Genomic DNA, 23,650 nt, shown 5'->3' on the forward strand with positions numbered 1-23,650 from the left:
GCTTTTGAAAGAATAAGTGCAGTTCAGTTTATGATTTAAAATATATATATATTTTTAATTGCACTGGTGTTGAATTTTCAAATTGCATTTGATGTTGAACATCCAATATACAAGCAACAGCACATAGATCAGACAAATAATAATAATAATAATAATAATAATAAAGTTAATATCCACAACAGATCAATATGGATTCGTTAGAATAAATTTACTATAAATACGTTTATTTTTTTCCAGAATAAACTTTGCTAAATACTAACCCCATCACCCCACAGTACACATTAAAATTCAAACTTTTATTCGTGAACATTCTTTAAAAAGAACAAACTAAATAAATCAATAGAAATCAATAAATAAATAGTATTTAAGTGTAAAATTCATAGGAATATAATTGACACACACACATATATATATATATATATATATATATATATATATATATTTAAATGTGAAATGAACATGAAATGGTTCAATAAACAAATAAAAATACAATGAAACGTCAGCCAAAATCAAGCTGCAATATTTATTTATTTATGCTCACATTTCCATATAAAAAAGTCTGACTTTCTATCTAACCAGGCGTGACTTTTATTTTGACATCCAGAAATTCTCAATGACTTTTGTCTGGCAGGATGTGAAGCAAGAAGCCAGTTGAACACACCATTCAAGTTTTGTCCTTTTCAGTTTACATGTCGCTAAAACATTATTCACACAATGTATATTATACAGCTGGATAACAAACGCAAGCGGCAGTTTGCATGTGACGGACTGTAAACACCTCATTTACCTCTGGACACATCTATCTTCACACACGTGTGCAGCACAGGTCACCCGTGCTTTGATAACAGGAAACTGTTTACATGTTACATGTGTGTTACAGAACGGCAGCTTGTTACAAGGTAACATGAATTTCTTATTTGTACTCAAGGTTTAGTCACACACTTCTGCTGGTTTAATTTATCTGTTGTCTGTGTTACTTTGGGTGCATGCAAGATGAGTCTAAAGGATCTAAGCTGATCTGTAGTCAAAATAAGATTGCTTTTAGCGCACAGTTTGTTATAACAGCCAGGGACTGCAGATTTTTGCATATAGAGGAGACCGGCAAGTTGTTATACGGGCTATATCCAGTGTTGGGTAAGTTACTCTAAAAAATGTATTTAACTACTAATTACATATTCTACTTTGTAATTAGATTACTGTACTAATTACTCTGCCTGAAATGTAATTTTATTACTTATTACTAATTACTTTCTACAACCCTTAACAAGGATAGACATGAAACTGTTCTTTTAAATCTTTCAAATAAATCATATAAAATCAAATCAATTATTCATGAACTGGCCAAAGAATTTAAGGGGGCAGCGTTAAATTAGAAAATATATATTTTAACATCAGATGTTAAATTTAAGTTTTGAATTCACTATTGTTTTATATAGAATTGTTCTGTAGTCTATACAGTATTTAATGTAATTACATCAGAAGTAACTGTAATTAAGAGTAATCCCTTACTTTTTTCTTCAATGAAAAAATAACTTAATTACAGTAATTAATTACCTAGTAATGCATTACACCCAACACTGGCTATATCTATCTTAAAAACTAAGGTTTTTGAGTCAAAAGTTCAGTTATACAGGTGTCTTTTTCCTAGCTGTATATTATATGATTTAGTCATTTGGTTTTAAACACCTAATTTAAAATGGTCATAATTTACAATAATTATTGTCCACTTCAATCCTCAAAACTATCATTTTTGTTCATAATTGTTTTACAGTATCCACCATTTTCCTGAACGCGGAAGTGTTCCCCGATTCAACCGTTTTCAATTTCCGGTCTCCAGTGTTTTCACTCGCATCGGCATATATTCTTAGCGGGTAATGTAATGTTTAAAGTATTACATTTGTAAAAATGGTCAAAAAGCATGCCGATACTTCACAGAGTCGAGATGACCGTTTTTTAAATTTGTTTTTATAGACTGTGTCTCACCTGAGTGTGTAGATGACATGAAGAGATGGTCCAAGGTAAGTAACATTGTTATCATTAATTATTCTGAGTTGTTATAACAGCCAACAACTGCACAAGTTGAGCCTGAAATTCATTTTTACTCCAAGTAACACTTAAGTGGTTGTTGTTTTCCTCTGGATCGTGCGTTTAGGCAGTTTTTACTTGGAGTCTTGAGACCAGAAATAGAAAACAGGCAATTCGAATCACCATGGTGCCGCCCAGTGGTAAAACCTATAAAAGACTGTTTAAAGGAACAGTTTACATAATAATTATAATTTTCTCATCGTTTTCTCACCCTCATGCCGTCTCAAATTTGTATGACTGTCTTTTGCAGAACACAACATTTTTTTGAAGAATGCATGAGGTGTGTTTGTCCTACAATGTCAGTCAATGGTGCTCAAAACTTTCAAGCTACAGAAGAATACAAGGGCAGATCCTGGTACAAGGATGCAATTTACTTGTTTTTTTTGTTTGTTTTGATTTTAATTATGTTCACATACATTAGACCCCAATGGAATTAAACAAAGATGCCAAAATGAGTGATACAGAGACAAAAATAATAAAAAGTGAGAAAATACCATTAATTGAAAAAAAAGAAAATCATTACAAGCATACAGAGCCAAATAAGTAAAGGCATGGGGTCGTACAACACCAAAAATTATGTAAAGATGCCGAGATTTGAGCACACATTCCAGGTTTTTATAGTCATTCATTCCAAGTCATTTATAGCTTTATTGTTAGATGAGGTTGAAAGAGTTTTAATATAATTCCAACATCTCTTTGGAAATGAGAGAAAATGGCTTTGATATTTAACACTTTACATTTATGAATGAAGTACTTGGCAAGTATTATAATTAAATTACATAAATACACAACTTCATATTGTTTCTCGAAAACAGTTTTGCGTGACGCAAATTCTGTCATCAGCACAGTCCATGTGCGGCCCAGATTTTCTCGACACACGGACAGTCCTCGAATCTATGCATTGTTGGCATGTGCTGTTGTTGACTACTAAAAGAGTATCACAAAGCATTTGTAGTGCGCATGCTTCGAACTTGTATTCGCTCACAAAGTATACTTTGAAATGCAACACGGTCGATCGGGCACGATCTGATCAGGAACGCAGAAAACGAAGTATACTTGGAAGGGCTGGGTATTGATTCAGATTTAAATTCACAAGCTCTCAGTTCCATTCTGATTTTTCAATTCAGTTTGATATTGATTCATATGGGTATATTTCAGTTAGAATGTCCTTTTTTCTTGCAAATGAAAGAGATTCTCTCCCAGCTAATGCTGTTAATTATACTGGGGACCTTCTGACTTTGTACATTACGAAATATAAATTTTACTAATTATATTTTTTGCTTTCCATTAATAAATATGATAATATATTGCATATATTATATATATATATATTTTACTTGTTTATTGTTTAATTGCAAAATTTGAACTATTTACAAGTATTTACACTGATTTGTTGAACATTTGCTAAAACCCGGTACTGTCTCTTTAAGAAACCTGGCAGTTCTCTTAAAAGCATCTAGAAATCAGTGCATATTAATGAGAGAGGACTCGAATAGTGTCATTTCACCGTCCGAATAGGGGGGTATAAGAAAAGCCACCCCTAGCTCCCCACCCCTATACCCAGCCATGCAACAATGTCTGGGTTGTGTACAGTGCTCTGCGCATGCGGCAAGCGTGAGGGAGTGTGTAAATGAACTTCGTTCATGAACGCACCAAGGAGAATGCGGATGTCAAGATTTATAGTGAATGAGGACATACATTTTGGTCTGTTTCCCAGCCAAAGTGATCATATCGCTTCAGAAGACATGGATTAAACCACTCGAGTTGTATGGATTGTCTTTATGCTGCCTTTATGTCTTTTTTGGAGCTTGAAAATTTGGGATCCCATTGACATACATTGTATGGGCAAAAACACCTCATACATCCTTCAATATATCTTCATTTGGGTTCTGCAGAGAAAAGAAAGTAATTTTTTGGTGGGAACTATTTCTTCAATATCAGGTTACATGGTGACAACTTGCCCTGCTATTGTTGACATTTGATTAGGGAGCTAGAAACAGAGCAGAATCTTAAATATTTCTGCTTTATTTTATTTCTTAATGTTGTTTTCCTCAAACATTGTCTATTTCCTATCTTAAATGAAAAAAAAATATATCGAGATTTCAGTGTAGTCTCAGACTTTTGAACTCCACTGTATATGAATTATATTTAATCTCATATTGACTCTTTAACTTTCTTTGCAGATGCCTCTGTCCAGTTACACTTCTGCAACTTTTTCATCAGCTTAAACTGCGTTATTAGGATACAATACTTTTGCTGCCTCTAGTATGCAGACTTTAAGCTGACGGTGGTCATCCCTCTACTATGTTCAGGCTCCGCCCCTTTTGGGGCCGTTCCCGCTCACTGTTTCACAGTGCGGCCGTCAGTCGTGACCAGGTGCTTGAGCAGCTTCAGGTGTGCTCTGCGGAGAACCAGGTGTTTGATGTGGTGGGCCGGAACAAAGCCAAGCTGTCAGCAAGCCATGTGGGCTGTGCTATGGGACTGTTGTGGCAGTTTCAGAGAGAAAGGCCACAGATGCTTAGAACCATCGAGCTTGTTCGGAATCACCCGCAGTTCCTGACGCTTCGAGTTTTGGCAGAAAACAAGATCAGTGACATGGATGATGTTTCAGTGGTGGATATGCTGTATGACGTTCTTAGGTATAGAGTAAAATCCAGCAGAACTGACTGTGTCAGGACAGCACATTCAAATCTGGTGCATTTCAGTGAAGTTTTAATTGTAAATCTTTGTGGAAAAAAGATATATTCAGGTGAATCTCACTAAAAACAGTCAGGAACATGTCCCGGTCATGTTTCACCTCAAATCAAAAGAAAGATGGGGGTCAGGATGTGCTTAATTGTAAAGATTTTTTCCAACCGATATTTACACTTTTCCAAACTTTTAATCGTTTATCGATTCTTTAATATTGGGCTTACCGATAAATTTACACACAAAGTAATTTAAATCTTAAATATTAACTACATAGACAATTTGCCGCAAAGCTCATTTGCATGTGAAAATTATATGTGGCAAATTTGCAGTGAACTCTCAATTTTTGTAAGGGATTGCTAGCATTTTGCTAGGCATTGTTAGCAACTATGCTAAAATCTAGAGTTCTGACCAACTTGCAGTAACCTTGCCGCAGATTCTCCAATCGTTACTTTTACGTGCAAATGAGCTTGTTATTCGCCGCAAATGTTTGCCAGAAATTTGCAGCTCTTCACTGGTAGTAGGGAACCTGCAGCAAACATTTGGTGACAATGAGTTTGCTGCAAAGCTCAGTTTGCTTGCATGTGAAAATAAAGAGTGGCGAATTTGCGGCAAGTTTGCGGCATCTCTAGATTTTTTGCAAGGGAATGCCTAACAACATGCTAAAACATCCTTTACAAAATTGAGAGTTCACGGCAAACTTGCCGCAAATTCGCCACTGATCATTTTCACATCTCATCTCATTTGCATGTGAAAATGATCAGTGGCGAATTTGCGGCAAGTTTGTGGCAAATTTGCCGTGAACTCTCGATTTTTGTAAGGGATGCTAGCAATGCCAAATAACATGCTTGCAATGCCTAGCAACATGCTAAAACATGTTAGAAGTGCCTAGCTACATGCTAGCAATGCCTAGCAACATGATAAACATGCTAGCAATGCATCGCTACATGTAAAAACTTGCAAGCAACACCTAGTTACATGCTTGCAACATTTAGTTACATGCTAGCAATGCCTAGCTATGTGTTAAAACATGCTAGCAATTCCTAGCTAAATGCTAGCAACACCTAGCTACATGCTAGCAATGTGTACCAACATGCTAGCAATTCCTTGCTACGTGCCAAAACATGCTGACATGTTTTAGCATGTAGCTTGGCAAGTGTTATCATGCAATTAAACACAAAATTAACCAGTATCATAATGGTCATTAAAAACCAATATCGGTCAACCTCCTCTTAATTGTTATGAAAAATAATATAAAAATGCAAAAAATCTTAATGGACCTAAAAACAGGCTTTTTTCCATATGTAATTTCATTTATTCAATATATTTTGTAGAGTAATGTGACTTGGACATGTTTTTGTGAAATTCACCTATTTACTATTTAGGCATGGCAATATTTAATTTGATGCAAATGAAAATGAGGCAGTGAGGGATAGACGTGCAGTGCAGCCCGTTCAATAGGTTGTTCTGTTCAGATTTTGACAACCCACATTTTGTTACCAGGATTTTTTTTTTTTTTTTTTTTTTTTTTTTTATAACCTAAAACAGTGAATCGACACTAGTATACACCAGTACAACCAAATGAACGGACTGTACATCTATCCCTCACAGTTTTAACTCATGAAAATTAAATATGGCTTGTACCCTAAATCCATCTGAGTATCTTGTCATCCACTTCACTTGTTTCTTTGCCTATCTTCGATTGGATTTGTGTCTTTTTTTTAAAGGCTTAATGTAGAACAGCATGACTCTCTTGTCCAGCAGTTGGTGACAGAGGCTTGGAACAGACTAGAGAGGTACATGACAAATACAGACAATGATGAGCATTTTCAATAGCTGACATCCACATTTACTGTCAGACTAAAATTAAAGGAATAGTTCACCCAAAAATGAAAATTCTGTCATTATTTACTACATGCAGCTCTTTACCATGTAACGACAGTTCATAGTGACCATAGCAACGTAAATTTTGGTCTGTTCCTCAAACAGATTTCATGTTGGGGTGAACTAAACCTTTAAATGTTTGTTTGTTTGTTAGGCCAGGCTTTCCATCCTTATAATTCTCTTAATAGATTTCAGATGCCGACACTGTCAAAATTTGCTGTTTGTCTGAGCGATCAGTTTCTGCAGCACAGTCCATTGATGGGTCAGATTACTGAAATTGTGAGTCAGAGACTGGATTCAATTCAAGATGCCAGGTGTGTATTTATTTTAACCATTACACACACTAATGGGATAGTTCACCAAAAAATGAAAATTATCTCATCATTTACTCACCGTCATGTCGCTCCAAACCTGTATGCATTTCTTTATTCTCTAGAAAACAAAAGATATTTTGAAGAATGTTTCAGCTGTTTTTGTCCAAACAATGAAAGTCAGTGGGGTCCAAAATAACATTGGACCCCATTGACTTTCATTGTATGGACAAAGAAACACTAAGACATTTCCACAGAAGAAAGAAATGCATACAGGTTTAGAGCTACATGAGGGTGAGTAAATGATCACAGAATTAAAATTTTTGGGTGAACTATCCCTTTAAGTTATATTCGGTCAGAAGAAAGTTAAATCAACAAGAAACAGTCTAAGTTAATGCTGTCTGCTGTGTATGTACCTAACACCATGTGTGACAACACACTTTGTTGATGTATTGCCGCCACACACAGGAATTACGTCTGTCGCGAATAGCTCAAGTTCATCCACCAAGAACAGTAGTCTCATCACAAGATGATGATGCTTTAGATAACTTTACAGGTCAAATAATACACATTTTTAAAAATATGACAAAAAATATTTTCGTCCTTTATACCATCTGGATGCTGGCACCGTTTACTTCCATTGTAAGTTCCACACTTTAACTCTGATTTTTGCTGTTTTAAAAAACAACCAGGGACGAGTTGCATGTTGAGGTAATCAACATGCAACAAATGCTGTCAGTTGAACTTGTATTAAACCTGGAACATTCCTTTAATTGATAAGTGGTGTGATTACATCTTTGTTTTCCTCTCTAAAGAGTGCTTACAACCTTGATGATCAGCATTTCCTCCCTGGCGTCGCCACTATTGCGTGACGCACTGATTGAAAAAGCGGACAGCCTTCTTGACAAAATGGACCCGCTTCAGTTTAACAACCCCAGAAGGGTGGTGCAGTTCCTTCGTAATGTCAAGCATAACCACTGACCTCTCTTGGAGAAATGCAACCAGATCCTCCTGCAGAACATCTCCCATCTGGATGCAGAACACATCAGTATCATTCTGGGCCTGTATCAGTCCATGCAGTTCAATAATTGTGATTTCCGGCTGGCTGCAAAACAGAGGCTGATTGAGTTGGTCGACACCAGCAGTGATCCTGCCACTTTCACCAAACTCTTTGCTTCTCTAGGACCAATGGCGGGACAAGGAATCAGAGAGGGGTGAGCAATAGGAATAGGGATGGTAATCATAACTAATTTATCGATTCAAGTTCACATTCCAGTTCTATTAAAGCTGCTGTAAGAGATTATTTTTAGGCATTGCCTAAAATGTTCCTATACTACCTTGGCTCTTAAAGGGATAGTTCACCCAAAAATTTAAATTCTCTCATCATTTACTCACCCTCATGATATCCCAGGTGTGAATAACTTACTTTTTTCACCAGAACACATTTGAAGAAAAATATCTTAGCTCAGTAGGTCCTCAAAATGCAAGTGGATGGTGATCAGACTTTTAAAGCTCCAAAACGAACAGATAGTCATCATAAACATCATCCATATGACTCCAGCGGTTACATTAATGTCTTCTAATGCAACATGATCGCTTTTGGTGTGAAAAACATCAATATTTAAGTACTTTTTAACTCTAAATCATCGCTTCCGGTCAGCAGCATCATGCACGTGTGACGTAATCATATTGTCATGTTCAGGCGAGAACTGACGCACGTGTGACACCCCCGGAAGAGCAGCGCTGTTTGCAACCGAGTAGGAGGACCGCTGAACAGAAGCTTTGTTGGTTGGTTTGTAAGCTTATCCAAGATGTCTCAACCGAGAGAAGAATGTGAGACTACAGTGCATCCGGAAATTATTCACAGCGCTTCACTTTTTCCACATTTTGTTATGTTACAGCCTTATTCCAAAATGGATTAAATTCATTATTTTCCTCAAAATTCTACAAACAATACCCCATAATGACAATGTGAAAGAAGTTTGTTTGAAATCTTTGCAAATTTATTAAAAATAAAAAAATCACATGTATATAAGTATTCGCAGCCTTTGCTCAATACTTTGTTGAAGCACCTTTGGCACCAATTACAGCCTCAAGTCTTTTTGAGTATGATGCTACAAGCTTGGCACACCTATTTTGGGGCAGTTTCACCCATTCTTCTTTTCAGGACCTCTCAAGCTCCATCAGGTTGGATGGGGAGCATCGGTGCACAGCCATTTTCAGACCTCTCCAGAGATGTTCAATCGGGTTTAAGTCTGGGCTCTGGCTGGACCACTCAAGGACATTCACAGAGTTGTCCCGGAGCCACTCCTTTGTTATCTTGGCTGTGTGTTTAGGGTCGTTGTCCTGTTGAAAGATGAACCTTCGTTAGCAATGCCTAGCAACATGATAAACATGCTAGCAATGGTTTTCATCAAGGATGTCTCTGTACATTGCTGCATTCATCTTTCCCTCGATCCTGACTAGTCTCCCAGTTCCTGCCGCTGAAAAACATCTCCACAGCATGATGCTGCCACCACCATGCTTCACTGTAGGGATGGTATTGGCCAGGTGATGAGCGGTGCCTGGTTTCCTCCAGACATGTCGCTTGCCATTCAGGCCAAAGAGTTCAATCTTTGTTTCTCATGGTCTGAGAGTCCTTCAGGTGCCTTTTGGCAAACTCCAGGTGGGCTGTCATGTGCCTTTTACTGAGGAGTGGCTTCCATCTGGCCACTCTACCATACAGGCCTGATTGGTGGAGTGCTGCATAGATGGTTGTTCTTCTGGAAGGTTCTCCTCTCTCCACAGAGAAACGCTGGAGCTCTGTCAGAGTGACCATCGGGTTCTTGGTCACCTCCCTGACTAAGGCCCTTCTCCCCCGATCGCTCAGTTTGGCCAGGCGGCCAGCTCTAGGAAGAGTCCTGGTGGTTCCAAACTTCTTCCATTTACGGATGATGGAGGCCACTGTGCTCATTGGGACCTTCAATGCTGCAGACATTTTTCTGTACCCTTCCCCAGATCTGTGCCTCGATACAATGCTGTCTCGGAGGTCTACAGACAATTCCTTGGACTTCATGGCTTGGTTTGTGCTCTGACATGCACTGTTAACTGTGGGACCTTATATAGACAGGTGTGTGCCTTTCCAAATCATGTCCAATCAACTGAATTTACCACAGGATGACTCCAATCAAGTTGTAGAAACATCTCAAGGATGATCAGTGGAAACAGGATGCACCTGAGCTCAATTTTGAGTGTCATGGCAAAGGCTGTGAATACTTATGTACAAGTAATTTTTTTTTTTTTTTTTTTTTCATTTTTTTTATTTTTATAAATTTGCAAAGATTTCAAACAAACTTCTTTCATGTTGTCATTGTGGGGTATTGTTTGTAGAATTTTGAGGAAATAATGAATTTAATCCATTTTGGAATAAGGCTGTAATGTAACAAAATGTGGAAAAAGTGAAGCGCTGTGAATACTTTCCGGATGCACTGTATGTTCGTAACATGGCAATGTGGTCACACAAGAGACCACGTGATCTCAGCACTCTCGTGAAACTTAATGGAAGCGATGGTTTATAGTTAAAAAGTACTTAAATATATATATATTTTTTTCGCACAAAAAGCAATCATATTGCTTTAGAAGACATTAATTTAACCACTGGAGTCGTATGGATGAGGTTCATGCTCACTATCTGTGATTTTTGGAGCTTCAAATGTCTGACCACCATCCACTTGCATTTTAAGGACCTACTGAGCTGAGATATTAATCTTTGTTTATCTTCAAATGTGTTCAGATGAAAGAAAGTCATACACATCTCATGTGAAATGGCATGAGGGTGAGTAAATGATGAGATCATTTTCATTTTTGGGTGAACTATCACTTTAAAGGAGTAGTTCACCCAAAAATGAAAATTCTCTCATCATTTATTCACCCTCATGCCATCCCAGATGAGATGTGTATGACTTTCTTTCTTCTGCTGAACACAAACAAAGATTAATTTAAGAATATCTCAGCTCTGTATGTCCATACAATGCAAGTAAATGGGTACCAAAATTTGAAGCTCCACAAAACACACAAAAGCAGCATAAAAGTAGTACATTCAAATCCAGTAGTTTAATCCATGTCTTCAGAAGCTATATAATAGGTGTGGGTGAGAAACAGATCTATATTTAAGTCCTTTTTTACTATCAATCTCCACTTACACTTTCACATTTTTTTCTTTTGTTTTTTGCGATTTGCATTCTTCACGCTTGTCACCACCTACTGGGCAGGGAGGAGAATTTATAGTAAAAAAGGACTTAGATATTGATCTGATTATCACCCACACCTATCATATTGCTTCTGAAGACATGGAGTTAACCACTGGAGTCATATGAATTTACTTTTATGCTTCCTTTATGTGCTTTTGGATGCTTTTTGGAGCTTCAAAGTTCTGGTCACCATTCACTTGCATTGTCAGGACCTACAGAGCTGAGATATTCTTTTTAAAAGTCTTTGTATTCAGCAGAAGAAAGAAAGTCATACACATCTGGGATGGTATGAGGGTGAGTAAATGATGAGAGAATTTTCATTTTTGGGTGAACTATCCATTTAACAACCTCAGAGCATGGTAAGTCTGTCTCTAAAGGTTTATAAGTTATTGTTACAAAATCAATTCCTTCTATGGAAAATATGAATGGGATTTTTAATAACTAATAACTTCGTTGCCCTGACATCATAACACCGTATACACTAAAACCCTAAAAAGACAGTTAAAACGACAATGTAAACAACTTTAAGCTTCACATTTGTGCCTTTTAAACCTTCCAGATATTTGCCCCATTCACTTCCATTGTGTCTTACTGTAAACTCACTTTTTTTTTTTTTTTTTAAGAAAAGAACGAACAAGTCGATATACATTTTTGTGGTAATCAACATTCTGCCACAAATGCTGTCAGTTGAGCTTACTTGTATTGAATCCCGAATATTCCTTTAACTCTATGAACCCCTTTCCCCTTTGTGTCTGCGTGATTTGTCATCACATTATTTGATTGATTGGTCTCGCAGGTTAGAGAGTACTGCTCTGCTATTGGCTGATGAGCTCAATGCCCAACAGGCTGTAGCTGTGGTGGAGACAATGGAGGAAATGCAATGCAGGAACCTTCAGTTGATAAACAAGTAAGACAAATAATCTTTCTTTATATAAACAAGAATTAACCTCTCAGACACAATCTTTGCAGTGAGGTGTTATGACTAAAATCTTATATATCACAGTATGCATAATTTTGTTTCACGGTAACAATATATATCATGTTACAGTTATGTTTTCTTGATATATAAAAAAAAAAGTTTATCTATTAAAGAACTATGTTGTAATGCCTAGTTTTGAATTACCCAGTGATACCTTTACAAATAGCTACTTTATCTCATTTAATAATTTTCTCTTTTTATTTGGACCTTGATGCATGAAAAGATATGATTATTCATAACAAATGAGTGATAAGTCTGGCATCGGTGCACAAATAGATTCACATGATTTAAAGGGATAGTTCACCCAAAAATTCTCTCATAATTTACTCACCCTCATGCCATCCAAGATGTGTATGACTTTCTTTCTTCTGCAGAACACAAATGAAGATTTTTAGAAGAATATCTCAGCTCTGTTGGTCCATACAATGCAAGTTAATGGTGGCCAAAACTCTGAAGGTCCGAAAATCGCATTAAGTCGGGATAAAATTAATCCATAAGGCTCCAGTGGTTAAATCCATATCTTCAGAAGTGATATGATAGGTGTGGGTGAGAAAAAGATAAATATTTAATATTTATATATTTTAATAAAAAAAATCTCCAACACTGACCAGCCCTGACCAGTAGGTGGCGATATGCACGAAGAGGCAAATTGCCAAAAAACAAAACAAAAGAAGAATGTGAAAGTGGAGATTTATAGCTAAAAAGGACTTATTGGTCTGTTTCTCAACCACACCAATCATATGGCTTCTAAAGACATGGATTTAACCACTGGAGTCGAATGGATTACTTTTATGCTGACTGATTTTTTTGAGATTCAAAGATCTGGCCACCATTCAGTTGCACTGTATGGACCTACAGAGCTGAGATATTCTTCTTAAAATCTTGATTTGTGTTTTGCAGAAGAAAGAAACATCCCACATCTGGGATGGCATGAGGGTGAGTACATGATGAGAGAATTTTCATTTTTGGGTGAACTATCCCTTTAACACCTGAATTAAAAAACAAAGGATTCATAACTAGATAAAATGGATAATTCTAATAGTACACCGTTTAATCGGTGTCATTTCCGTACTATTTGTGTTCTGAAAGGATGGCAGCAATAATCTACAAGAATCTGGAGTCCTATCGTGCAGTGGAAATCGCTCGAATCACTCAAACTCTCCTTCTGCTGCATTGCCAGAATCCAGAGATCTTCTCCAGACTGAGAACCAAACTGCTGCAGTAAGTGCTTACAAAACCACACAGCTCAATTTTTTTAGAGACTAGTGTCTATTCATTGTTCAAAGTCTTATAATAAAAAGGAAAAGGTCATCCAAAAATGAAAATTCTGGCATTACATTTTTTTAACATTGTGTCTTTCCAAAAGCTGTATGTTGTTGTTGAATTCTTTCTACTTTTATGTTCTCCATTTGGTTATATGCTCCATAATAACAGCATACAGGTTTGGAGTGACATGATGGTGAGTAAATAATGACAGAACTTTCATTTTAGGATAAACTATTCCTTTAAGGTCAACTTATTTGTAGTCTCTATATTAATTACCTCATCAAACATATTGTTTTTACCCAATAATCTTTTCCTCTCTTTCAACTGAGTTTGCTTATATCACCTATAGTTATCTTCACGACAGTGTGTACCCTTATGAGGTGACCATGCTAACTAGGGTGTTGTCCATGCTCCCTTCTCACCGTCTCGATGAGGGCATCCTCTCCCGTGTGAATGCTGTGCTTCCTCAGTGCAACCTAAACGACCTCAACACTTTCGCCATGGTTGTTGCCAAATGGATTCGCAACGACCCCTCATACCGACACAACACACCCAGCAAGTATGTTCGTCTCCTCCAGACCCTGAACCACTGTGGACATGAGCGGCTACATAAATTCGACCGTCTGGACGTGGTGCTGGATGAAGTCAGGTACTTGTCGGGGGAGTGGTTTGAGGAGATGCTTCTGGAAGAGTCCATGGTCACCATACAGAGACTGCTTGAGCAGATATCCTGGACTAACGTGCCTGAGCTGGCCATTTATCTGACCAGGACCAGCTACCTCTGTGCCGCACTGTTGGACCGTATCGCTGGTGTGACGATTGAAAACATAGACAAGGTTGGATAAGTCATTTCAAGTGCTGTTTAAATGAATTCTGTTTATAGAATCTCACAATAGTAGTTACTGGAATTCTGCTGCAGAAAAATGAGGCTCAGGTCAGAATGGAATACAAGTGCATACTAGTTAGAAAATGCATTTAAAGGAATAGTTCACCCAGAAATGAAAATTCTCATCATTTACTCACTCTCATGCCATCCCAGATGAATATGACTTTCTTTCATTTGCAAAACACAAACTAAGATTTTTAGAAGAATATCTCAGCTCTGTTGGCCCTCACATTGCAAATAAATGGTGACCAGAACTTTAAAGCTCCAAAAAGCACATAAAGGCAGCATAGAAGTAATCCATGTGACTCCAGTGGTTTAATCCATGTCTTAAGAAGTGATTGGATTGGTGTGGGTGAGAAACAGATAAGTATAGCTTCTAAAAAACTATATTGAAAAATTGAAATAAACTCTCTTGATATGGAATTCAGAAAAAAAACAGGTATCATATCGGCGAACACAGAAAAGGAAATATCGGTACTTGTAGTCGTTCTCAAAACAATGGTATTGGGACATCCCTACTATTTAATGTGTTTCTGTTCTTGTAAGAAAGTGCCTGCTTAAAATTTTTCTGTGTATCATTGTCTGTTTTGTCCGAACAGATTCATCACTCTGCAACATATGCCACTTTGCTGCCTTTTGCTGTGTTAAATTATGACCCACCGAGAGCGGAGGAGTTCTTTGACGTTTGCGTTGAACATTTCACTCCTTATATTAGTAAGGTCCTCCACAGTGCTTTTTGTAAACATTTAGCTTCTAAATGTTATTACATACCGCTAACGTGTTCTTGTTGATTCAATCAGGTTCTTTTGACCCTCACCTGCTGGTTCTCTTGGCGTATGCACTAGCGATGGCCGATTATTTCCCTGAGGAAGTGATTAGAGAGATTTTCAATGTGGACTTCCTTGCCAAGTTGGATGCCCAGCTGGAGAGTATGTCAATTTTAATAAATGACTTCCGGCTTAAAGTCTGGTACAAATTGCAGCTTATTCTGCCCAGGAACCGGCCACTAAGACAGGAAGAGATTTTGCGACTGACATTTAAAGCGACAAAGCAGTGCCTTTTGTTGTTATGTGCCATTTAGGGGTGGCTTTATTTGAAAGAGATTACACAACAATAATAGACTGTGGAAAAATGAATCCAATTAATGGCATGACAGAAAATCACGGATAAAATGTGTAGACTCTGAACAGAATTTTTGTCTGTCCAGAAGTAATAACTATTGATTGTGTTTTTTTTTTTTTTAATCTGGATACTGATAGCCCTGCCGTATGCTCTGAACATGCGTGTGCGTTTGCGTCTGATGGAGTTGAATCGGGCCGTGTGTCTGGAGTGCCCTGAGTTCCAGGTGCCCTGGTTCCATGAGCGCTACTGTAAACAGCTACAGAAGAGAGGTGTGCACATACTGTATCTTTCTGCACAATATTTTGTCTATCAAATGCTACAAAGAATCTAAAAGCATTCGTGCCTAGTGCACATTCATATTCACTAGGGCTGGGTGATATAGCCATAACACATCATAACACTCTCATACTTGAAAGTACAATCGTCTTTAGGTAATGGCCAAATAAAAAAATGCAATTATTGTGTTGTTCACTTGTTGCATAGTTTTATTTTGCCAGCCATATCATTGCAAATATATTGTGAACATTTAATATTATCGACGAGGGCTGTGTTTCCCAAAAGCATTGCAAGTTTAAGTTGATCGTAGAGACCATTGGCGCCAATGGTTTCTACTATCTACTTGGCTTACAATGCTTTTGGAAAATGCAGCCCAGGCCTGATATCAGATTTGGGTTTTTTCTGTCTACATTTAAAATGTCCTATTGTGAAAAATGTTAGGTATGTCAACCTCATACACAATCATTCATTTTGATCTGTCTCTCTTGGACTGTAGCCAATAGCTCAATCAGTCCAGTCCAGAAGCAGATTCATAAGATGCTTGGGGAGGTGCTGGGAGGAATCAACTGTGCCAGAGTGGGAGTGCTGACTCCATACTTCTATACTGTTGGTGAGTATAAAACCATGGTAAATTGCAATGAGCATTTTGATTATTGGTTCACTACCATGGGTTTTTAATTGTTGATAACAATAACTGGAGAGCAGGGTGGCCAATGGCGATATAATGGTGATAACTAGAGGTTGACCGATTGTGGATTTTGCCAATACCAATAACTGCGGTGGTAGAAAGGCAGATTTCCGATTAATCGGGTGATTGTTTTTAAAATCGATTTATAGAATGTTAACATATATATATAATCAATTAAAAATGTGTACAAATTAATCGCTCAGTTGTCTGTGATTAATCGCGATTAATCATGGTAAATTGTACATTGAAACAAACATTAAAATATAATCATAAATATATGAACTTTATAATATACCAATTATTTATTTAGATAGTAATTATTTATTTACATCTTTTATGTATGTAGATTTTAAATGTTCCTTTTTTTTTCAGATAGTTATTTAGACACATTTTTACTGGTATAAGTGTTTGATATAAGTATATGTATAAATGCAATAAAAACTATTTAATAATAGGATCAAATGGGCAGATTCAATTCATATCAAGCTTTTTGGCAATATAAACTTAAGTGTACATTACCAATGCGTTATAAGACACTATACTGTACATACATATAAAACAAACTGAATGCTGAAGTTTGAAATCTCAAAACTATTATTTTCTCTGGCTGCCTTTCAGTCTCTATCACACACGCTGGGCCTCTCTCTTGCAATTTCGCTTTTGACTCTTGTTCAGATCACAGTGAATGAGCGTTTCCGGATGATGCGAAGAGAAACGACAACTTGCCCTTGTCTCTCCCACACTTGGCTCACCACTTGCGTGTGAAGTCTCCATTTTTCCGTACAGTAAATCCGCTCCTGTGTTTATTATGCCCCGGACATGCGCACGCTTAATGAATAAGCACGCACTACTCCATACATTCAGTTTCTGTGCTAGGATAAATTGCAATTAAGCATTTTGATTAGTAGTTGATTAGCATATACTGTGTATACAGTTTACTGTAATAATTGCGTTAATTTTTTTTAACACATTAAAAGATCAACTGTTCATCAGAGAAATAACGTTAAATTTCCCGGCCAATGTACAGTATACATACAGTATATGCATACAGTTCACAGCAATCCATTTTGCAATTGAATATTTAAATCTGTCAGAGATAGATTTATTATAAGGGCTTTTCTAAGGACGTGTCAGCATACACCTGCATCAGACGGACGGTTTTGGAGCATCTCGTTTCGGTTGCGTTGCGTCATAAACAGCGTTTTTAGGTCACTGTGTCAAGTAAAATGTAGTTTGAAACTTAGGAAAACACATCTTGAGATCCCTGCATTCGAAATTGCGCTCCGGCCAGCTGTGTTTGAATGCAAGCACTTTCTCATCTTGTGCTGTTGCTAGTGTCAAGCAAGCCTGAGTGTGGTTTGTTGTCTGTACAGATGTGCTTTGCGATAACTGCCCCCTGCTGAAAACAGGTGGTATTTCAAGCTTGAGTTGCTCAGATGGTTGGAATATTCTTTTTTTAATCGATATATAGTTTTACCTCAAGTGTCAACATGAAATCAAAATTGACCCTATATACTTTCTTAATGTGTGTTCCTGGTCTTATTGAGCACAAATAATCAGTGCACGTTATACGAAATAAAAAATGTCTTCATCTACTTGCTCCATCTCTCAAAAAAAATTTCCTTTTTGGCTGATGTCACAAATCCCTCTTTTATAACTCCGACCCTCCAAACACCTAACTGCATTTTGATATGTAACGTCCACTTTTCACTGTCTAATTAATTTCCGGTGGATAAAATTAAGTCCTGGCCGGAAGTAAAATGGGTTGCGAATGGCATTTCGCATTGACTTGGCATAATGCATTTTAAAAAGCAAATGAGATTACACAAAAATGCAGAAATGAAATGAACATTTATACTCTACACAATATTTACTAAATATGTAAATTATTTATTGAAAACAGTGTCTGTAAATATTGAAATTAAAGGGAGAACTAACAATTTTGATAGATGGACAAGCTGGTGAAGTTATAAGGTTGAAATGATTATCTTGAAAAGCACAAATTTACTTTGTGGAGGAAATCACACATTTTCATTAGAGATTTTGTTTTAAGGCCAAACACTTATATTTTAAATGGAAAAAGATGCTTTGATTTATTAGACATTTTTCATGAATAATTTGCTTTTCCTAAACAATTTCCTAAAATGCTTAAGCACGAGGCTCGATTATTTGATTTTGCTTGATTATTTTAAACTGTGTGGGAAGACAGTTTGATGAACAGTGACCAACCAGCATAATTTTGATTGACTAATTACATTTGCAGACATATGATGCTACAAGGTAGCAGTTCCCTCTATACCATTAAATGCTGGGTCAGTCCATCTCAAGTGGTCCAATACAGGTTGCTTGACCAATTGTAATTTTTTATTTTTTTTTATTTTGAAAAAAAAAAAAAAAAAGTTCAGAACTTAAACTACTTCAAAAGAGTTCTCAACAAAAAATCCTCCACGTGCAGCAATGACAGCTTTGCAGATCCTTGGCATTCTAGATGTCAGTTTGTCCAGATACTCAGGTGACATTTCACCCCACACTTCCTGTAGCACTTGTCATAGTTGTGTCTGTCTTGTCGGGCACTTCTCACACACCTTACAGTCTAGCTGATCCCACAAAAGCTCAATGAGGTTAAGATCCATAACACTCTTTTCCAATTATCTGTTGTCCAATGTCTGTGTTTCTTTGCCCACTCTAACCTTTTTTTTTTCTGTTTCAAAAGTGGCTTTTTCTTTGCAATTCTTCCCATAAGGCCTGCACCCCTGAGTCTTCTCTTTACTGTTGTACATGAAACTGGTGTTGAGCGGGTAGAATTCAATGAAGCTGTCAGCTGAGGACATGTGAGGCGTCTATTTCTCAAACTAGAGACTCTGATGTACTTATCCTCTTGTTTAGTTGTACATCTGGCCTTCCACATCTCTTTCTGTCCTTGTTAGAGTCAGTTGTCCTTTGTCTTTGAAGACTGTAGTGTACACCTTTGTATGAAATCTTCAGTTTTTTGGCAATTTCAAGCATTGTATATCCTTCATTCCTCAAAACAATGATTGACTGACGAGTTTCTAGAGAAAGCTGTTTCTTTTTTTGCCATTTTTGACCTAATATTGACCTTAAGACATGCCAGTCTATTGCATACTGTGGCAACTCAAAAACAAACACAAAGACAATGTTAAGCCTCATTTAATGAACCAAATAGCTTTCAACTGTGTTTGATATAATGACAAGTGATTTTCTAGTACCAAATTAGCAATTTAACATGATTACTCAAGGATAAGGTGTTGGAGTGATGGCTTCTGGAAATGGGGCCTGTCTAGATTTGATCAAAAATGACTTTTTTCAAATAGTGATGGTGCTGTTTTTCACATTATTAATGTCCTGACTATACTTTGTGATCAGTTGAATGGCACTTTGATGAATTAAAGTACCAATTTCCTTCCGAAACAGCAACATCTGTACATTATTCCAAGCTTTTGGCCGCCAGTGTATATATATAAACATTCTTGTTCCTTAGACTTAGAACTCAAGTCCTAATGTAATGCTCAAGATTTCTCAAAGTTCCACTTTTAGGGTCAATTTATAATGGGAAGGGTTCGAGTCTCAGTCTTAATTTTTTTAGGGGGCACCTAGGTAAGTATATTGTGCATGCAGAACATTTCAGGTTTGAGACTTCTCTTATTTTATTTATTTTTGTATTTTTTTTTATGGGGCACAAAAAAGTGCAGTTCTTTTAACATTTCCCTCACTTTCGGGTTGAATATCTCTGGTGGGGTACCAGATAGGAACCTAAATTTATGAATGAATAAAGTAGGCTTTTCCCCAGATTTCTACTAGCCCTAGCTCTACAACCAGTGGAATCTCAAACATATATATATATATATAGAGGAATTAATTCTGTGAAAATTTCAGGTTCCCATCTGGTCCCCCACCAGAGATATTCAACCCGAAAATGAGTGGAATTTTTAAGAAATTGCACTTTCTCGACTCTATAAAAAATTTTTTTTTGTCATGTACCATGACACAAAGATGGCCGTCGTGGTTAAACCAAGTAAAATAAAAACAAAAAACTGGTGGTTTTGCAATACCAATACATAGAGGTAATCACTCAAAAAAAAAAAAAATTTAGGAAAATTAAAAATGGTCAAGCAACCAACTTTACAATTATTGGACCACTTGAGATGGACTGACCCTGCTGCCTCTGTTGGCACATTGATTTCACTGTAATATTTTTGTCATCAGATTTTGAATTTCTCCTGGATCATCACCTTCAGCCAATACCCTACAGCGAGCCGAGTCAACTACAGATCAGCGAGAACGGAAAAGTTCACTGGGAATCAGGATCAATAGACAGAGAGAGGACAGAACTGCTGCCAGGTGCTCGCCGGTGTGTATTATATATTACCTACAGATGATCTGCTTAAAACACACTTCCAATTTGTATTCAGTTATAAATATTTTTTTTGGAAGGGATAGTTGACCCAAAAATAAAAATTCTCTCAACATTTACTCACCCTCATGCCATCCCAGATTTTTTCTTCTGCTAATCACAAAAGAAGATTTGTAGAAGAATATACCAGTAGATCCATATAATGCAAGTTCATGTTGATCAAAACTTTGAAGCTCCAAAAAGCAGCATAAAGGTAAACAACAAGAATCCAGTGGTTTAATCCATGTCTTCAGAAGCGATATGATAGGTGTGGGTGAGAAACTGATTAATAAGTCCTTTTTTACTATAAATTCTCCTCCCTGCCCAGTAGGTGACGATATGCACGAAGAATGCGAATTGCCAAAAACACAAGAAGAATGTAAAATTGATAGTAAAAAGGAGATTTTTATATATTAAAAAAAGACTTACATATTGATCTGTTTCTCACCCACTATCATATCGCTTCTGAAGACATGGATTAAACCACTGGAGTCTTTTGGATAACTTTTATGCTGCCTTTGTGTCGTTTGGAGCTTCAAAGTTCTGGTCACCATTCACTTGCATTGTATGGACCTACAGAGCTGAGATATTCTTCTAAAAATCTTCATTTGTGTTCTACAAAAGAAAGAAAGTCATACACATCTGGGATGGCATGAGGGTGAGTAAATGATGAGTGAATTTTCATTTTTGGGTGAACTATTCCTTTAAGTTTGATTGATTTTCGTGAATCATTTCAAACTTTAAATGAATCAATTTTGTGTCATCGCTTAAAAATGTTTAAGGTTTGCATTTGTGTAAAAACATGCTTTGATTATTTTTAACTTGATTTTTAGTGCATTTTAGTGCTTTCATTTGAATAATCTTGAATCTAATTGGCTACAATGGCTGTTTGGTTGAAATAATTGTTCCTTTAATTTAAAAAAAACAAACAAACCAAGCCTTTTCAGGACAAATACTAAGAATATTTGATATGCTTAATCAAATAACAACAAAGGCTAATCTAAAGGTTTTGTTGCCCTATACATACATGTAATGTGATTTTCTCTGCAACTGTTTCTGCCCAGCGTTGCATTGGATTTCCTGGATTCCAAATCCTTCTGCAAAAATTCTCGGCACATGAAAGGAGAGGCCATGATGAGGAAAAGACATCTGGAGATTTTAGGATATCATGTGCTACAGGTCAGTAGAGAGGAATAATATCTGTTTATATACTATGCTAATTACAGGTACATGACAAGAGTGTGTTTTTGGTGTATTCTTACACAGATTCCTCACTTTGAATGGAATTCAATGGAGCTCTCCACACAAGATGCGTTGAGAGAATATTTGAGGAAGAAAATATTCACAGACTTACCCTTTATCTGATCTCTAGCAAAGACTATGCACTGCAGATTACTACTGCAATCTTATATCATGTTTTATACAACTGTTCATCAATTGATGAATTTGTAATAAATGATGAGATATTTTCATTCACAAGGATGAAATTTCTAATTGTGTTTGGCTTTATATATGTATTTATGTTGTTTTACACAAAAGAGAAAATGTATATGAATGGAATTAAATGGAAATGGAAAAAAAGGAAATGTAATTTTGACCATCAGTTGTATAAATGTTTCCTTTAACTACACCAAATCTCACAACAGAGCACAATATAAACTAAGAATACAGTATACCACAGATTTAAAAATTCAACATGAAACATCATTCACAACCCATTTTAATTGAATATAAAATGTTTCTGCGTAAAATACATTAGGTAGTCAATTAGTTAAAAATATATGGCAGGACTTAATTTTGTCCATTGGAAATTGAATAGATTGAAAAAAAATGTTAAAGGAATAAATTCTCTCATCATTTACTCACCCTCATGCCATCCCAGTTGTGTTTGACTTTCTTCTGCTCAACACAAATGAAGATTTTTAGAAGAATATCTCCGCCCTGTAGGTCCTCACAATGCAAGTAAACAGTGGCCAAATCTTTGAAGCTCCAAAAAACATATAAAGGCAGCATAAAAGAAATCCATATGACTCCAGTGGTGACAGTGCATCCGGAAAGTATTCACAGCGCTTCACTTTTTCCACATTTTGTTATGTTACGGCCTTATTCCAAAATGGATTAAATTCATTATTTTCCTCAAAATTCTACAAACAATACCCCATAATGACAACGTGAAAGAAGTTTGTTTGAAATCTTTGCAAATTTATTACAAATAAAAAATGAAAAAAATCACATGTACATAAGTATTCACAGCCTTTACCATGACACTCAAAATTGAGCTCAGGTGCATCCTGTTTCCACTGATCATCCTTGAGATGTTTCTACAACTTGATTGGAGTCCACCTGTGGTAAATTCAGTCGATTGGACATGATTTGGAAAGGCACACACCTGTCTATATAAGGTCCCACAGTTAACAGTGCATGTCAGAGCACAAACCAAGCCATGAAGTCCAAGGAATTGTCTGTAGACCTCCGAGACAGCATTGTATCGAGGCACAGATCTGGGGAAGGGTACAGAAAAATGTCTGTAGCGTTGAAGGTCCCAATGAGCACAGTGGCCTCCATCATCCGTAAATGGAAGAAGTTTGGAACCACCAGGACTCTTCCTAGAGCTGGCCGCCTGGCCATACTGAGCGATCGGGGGAGAAGGGCCTTAGTCAGGGAGGTGACCAAGAACCCGATGGTCACTCTGACAGAGCTCCAGCATTTCTCTGTGGAGAGAGGAGAACCTTCCAGAAGAACAACCATCTCTGCAGCACTCCACCAATCAGGCCTGTATGGTAGAGTGGCCAGACGGAAGCCACTCCTCAGTAAAAGGCACATGA

At 36.9% G+C, this 23,650-nt stretch overlaps 2 protein-coding genes across 2 annotated transcripts in view; one reads left to right on the top strand and one right to left on the bottom strand.

The window, feature by feature from the left end:
* LOC127448416 (ceramide synthase 6-like) overlaps positions 1-23,650 on the bottom strand; it is a 427,716-nt gene that overhangs the window by 110,184 nt on the left and 293,882 nt on the right. The window contains exon 11 of the transcript XR_007898524.1: positions 19,166-19,380. The gene's annotated coding sequence lies outside the window, so the exon portion shown is untranslated. The remainder of the gene's footprint in view (positions 1-19,165; positions 19,381-23,650) is intronic.
* Positions 637-22,411, top strand: fastkd1 (FAST kinase domains 1). The gene is given in 17 exon segments (XM_051710902.1): positions 637-899; positions 1,772-1,871; positions 1,972-2,018; positions 4,269-4,724; positions 6,501-6,569; positions 6,846-6,971; positions 7,784-8,182; positions 11,994-12,104; positions 13,266-13,397; positions 13,792-14,278; positions 14,928-15,042; positions 15,129-15,257; positions 15,588-15,719; positions 16,223-16,336; positions 20,639-20,783; positions 21,890-22,004; positions 22,092-22,411. Coding segments are annotated over 14 exon segments (2,508 nt in total). The 5' UTR covers positions 637-899; positions 1,772-1,871; positions 1,972-2,018; positions 4,269-4,389; the 3' UTR covers positions 22,191-22,411.

The sequence above is a fragment of the Myxocyprinus asiaticus genome, chromosome 11 (assembly GCF_019703515.2).
Source record: "Myxocyprinus asiaticus isolate MX2 ecotype Aquarium Trade chromosome 11, UBuf_Myxa_2, whole genome shotgun sequence".
Classification (NCBI taxonomy): Eukaryota; Metazoa; Chordata; class Actinopteri; order Cypriniformes; family Catostomidae; genus Myxocyprinus; species Myxocyprinus asiaticus.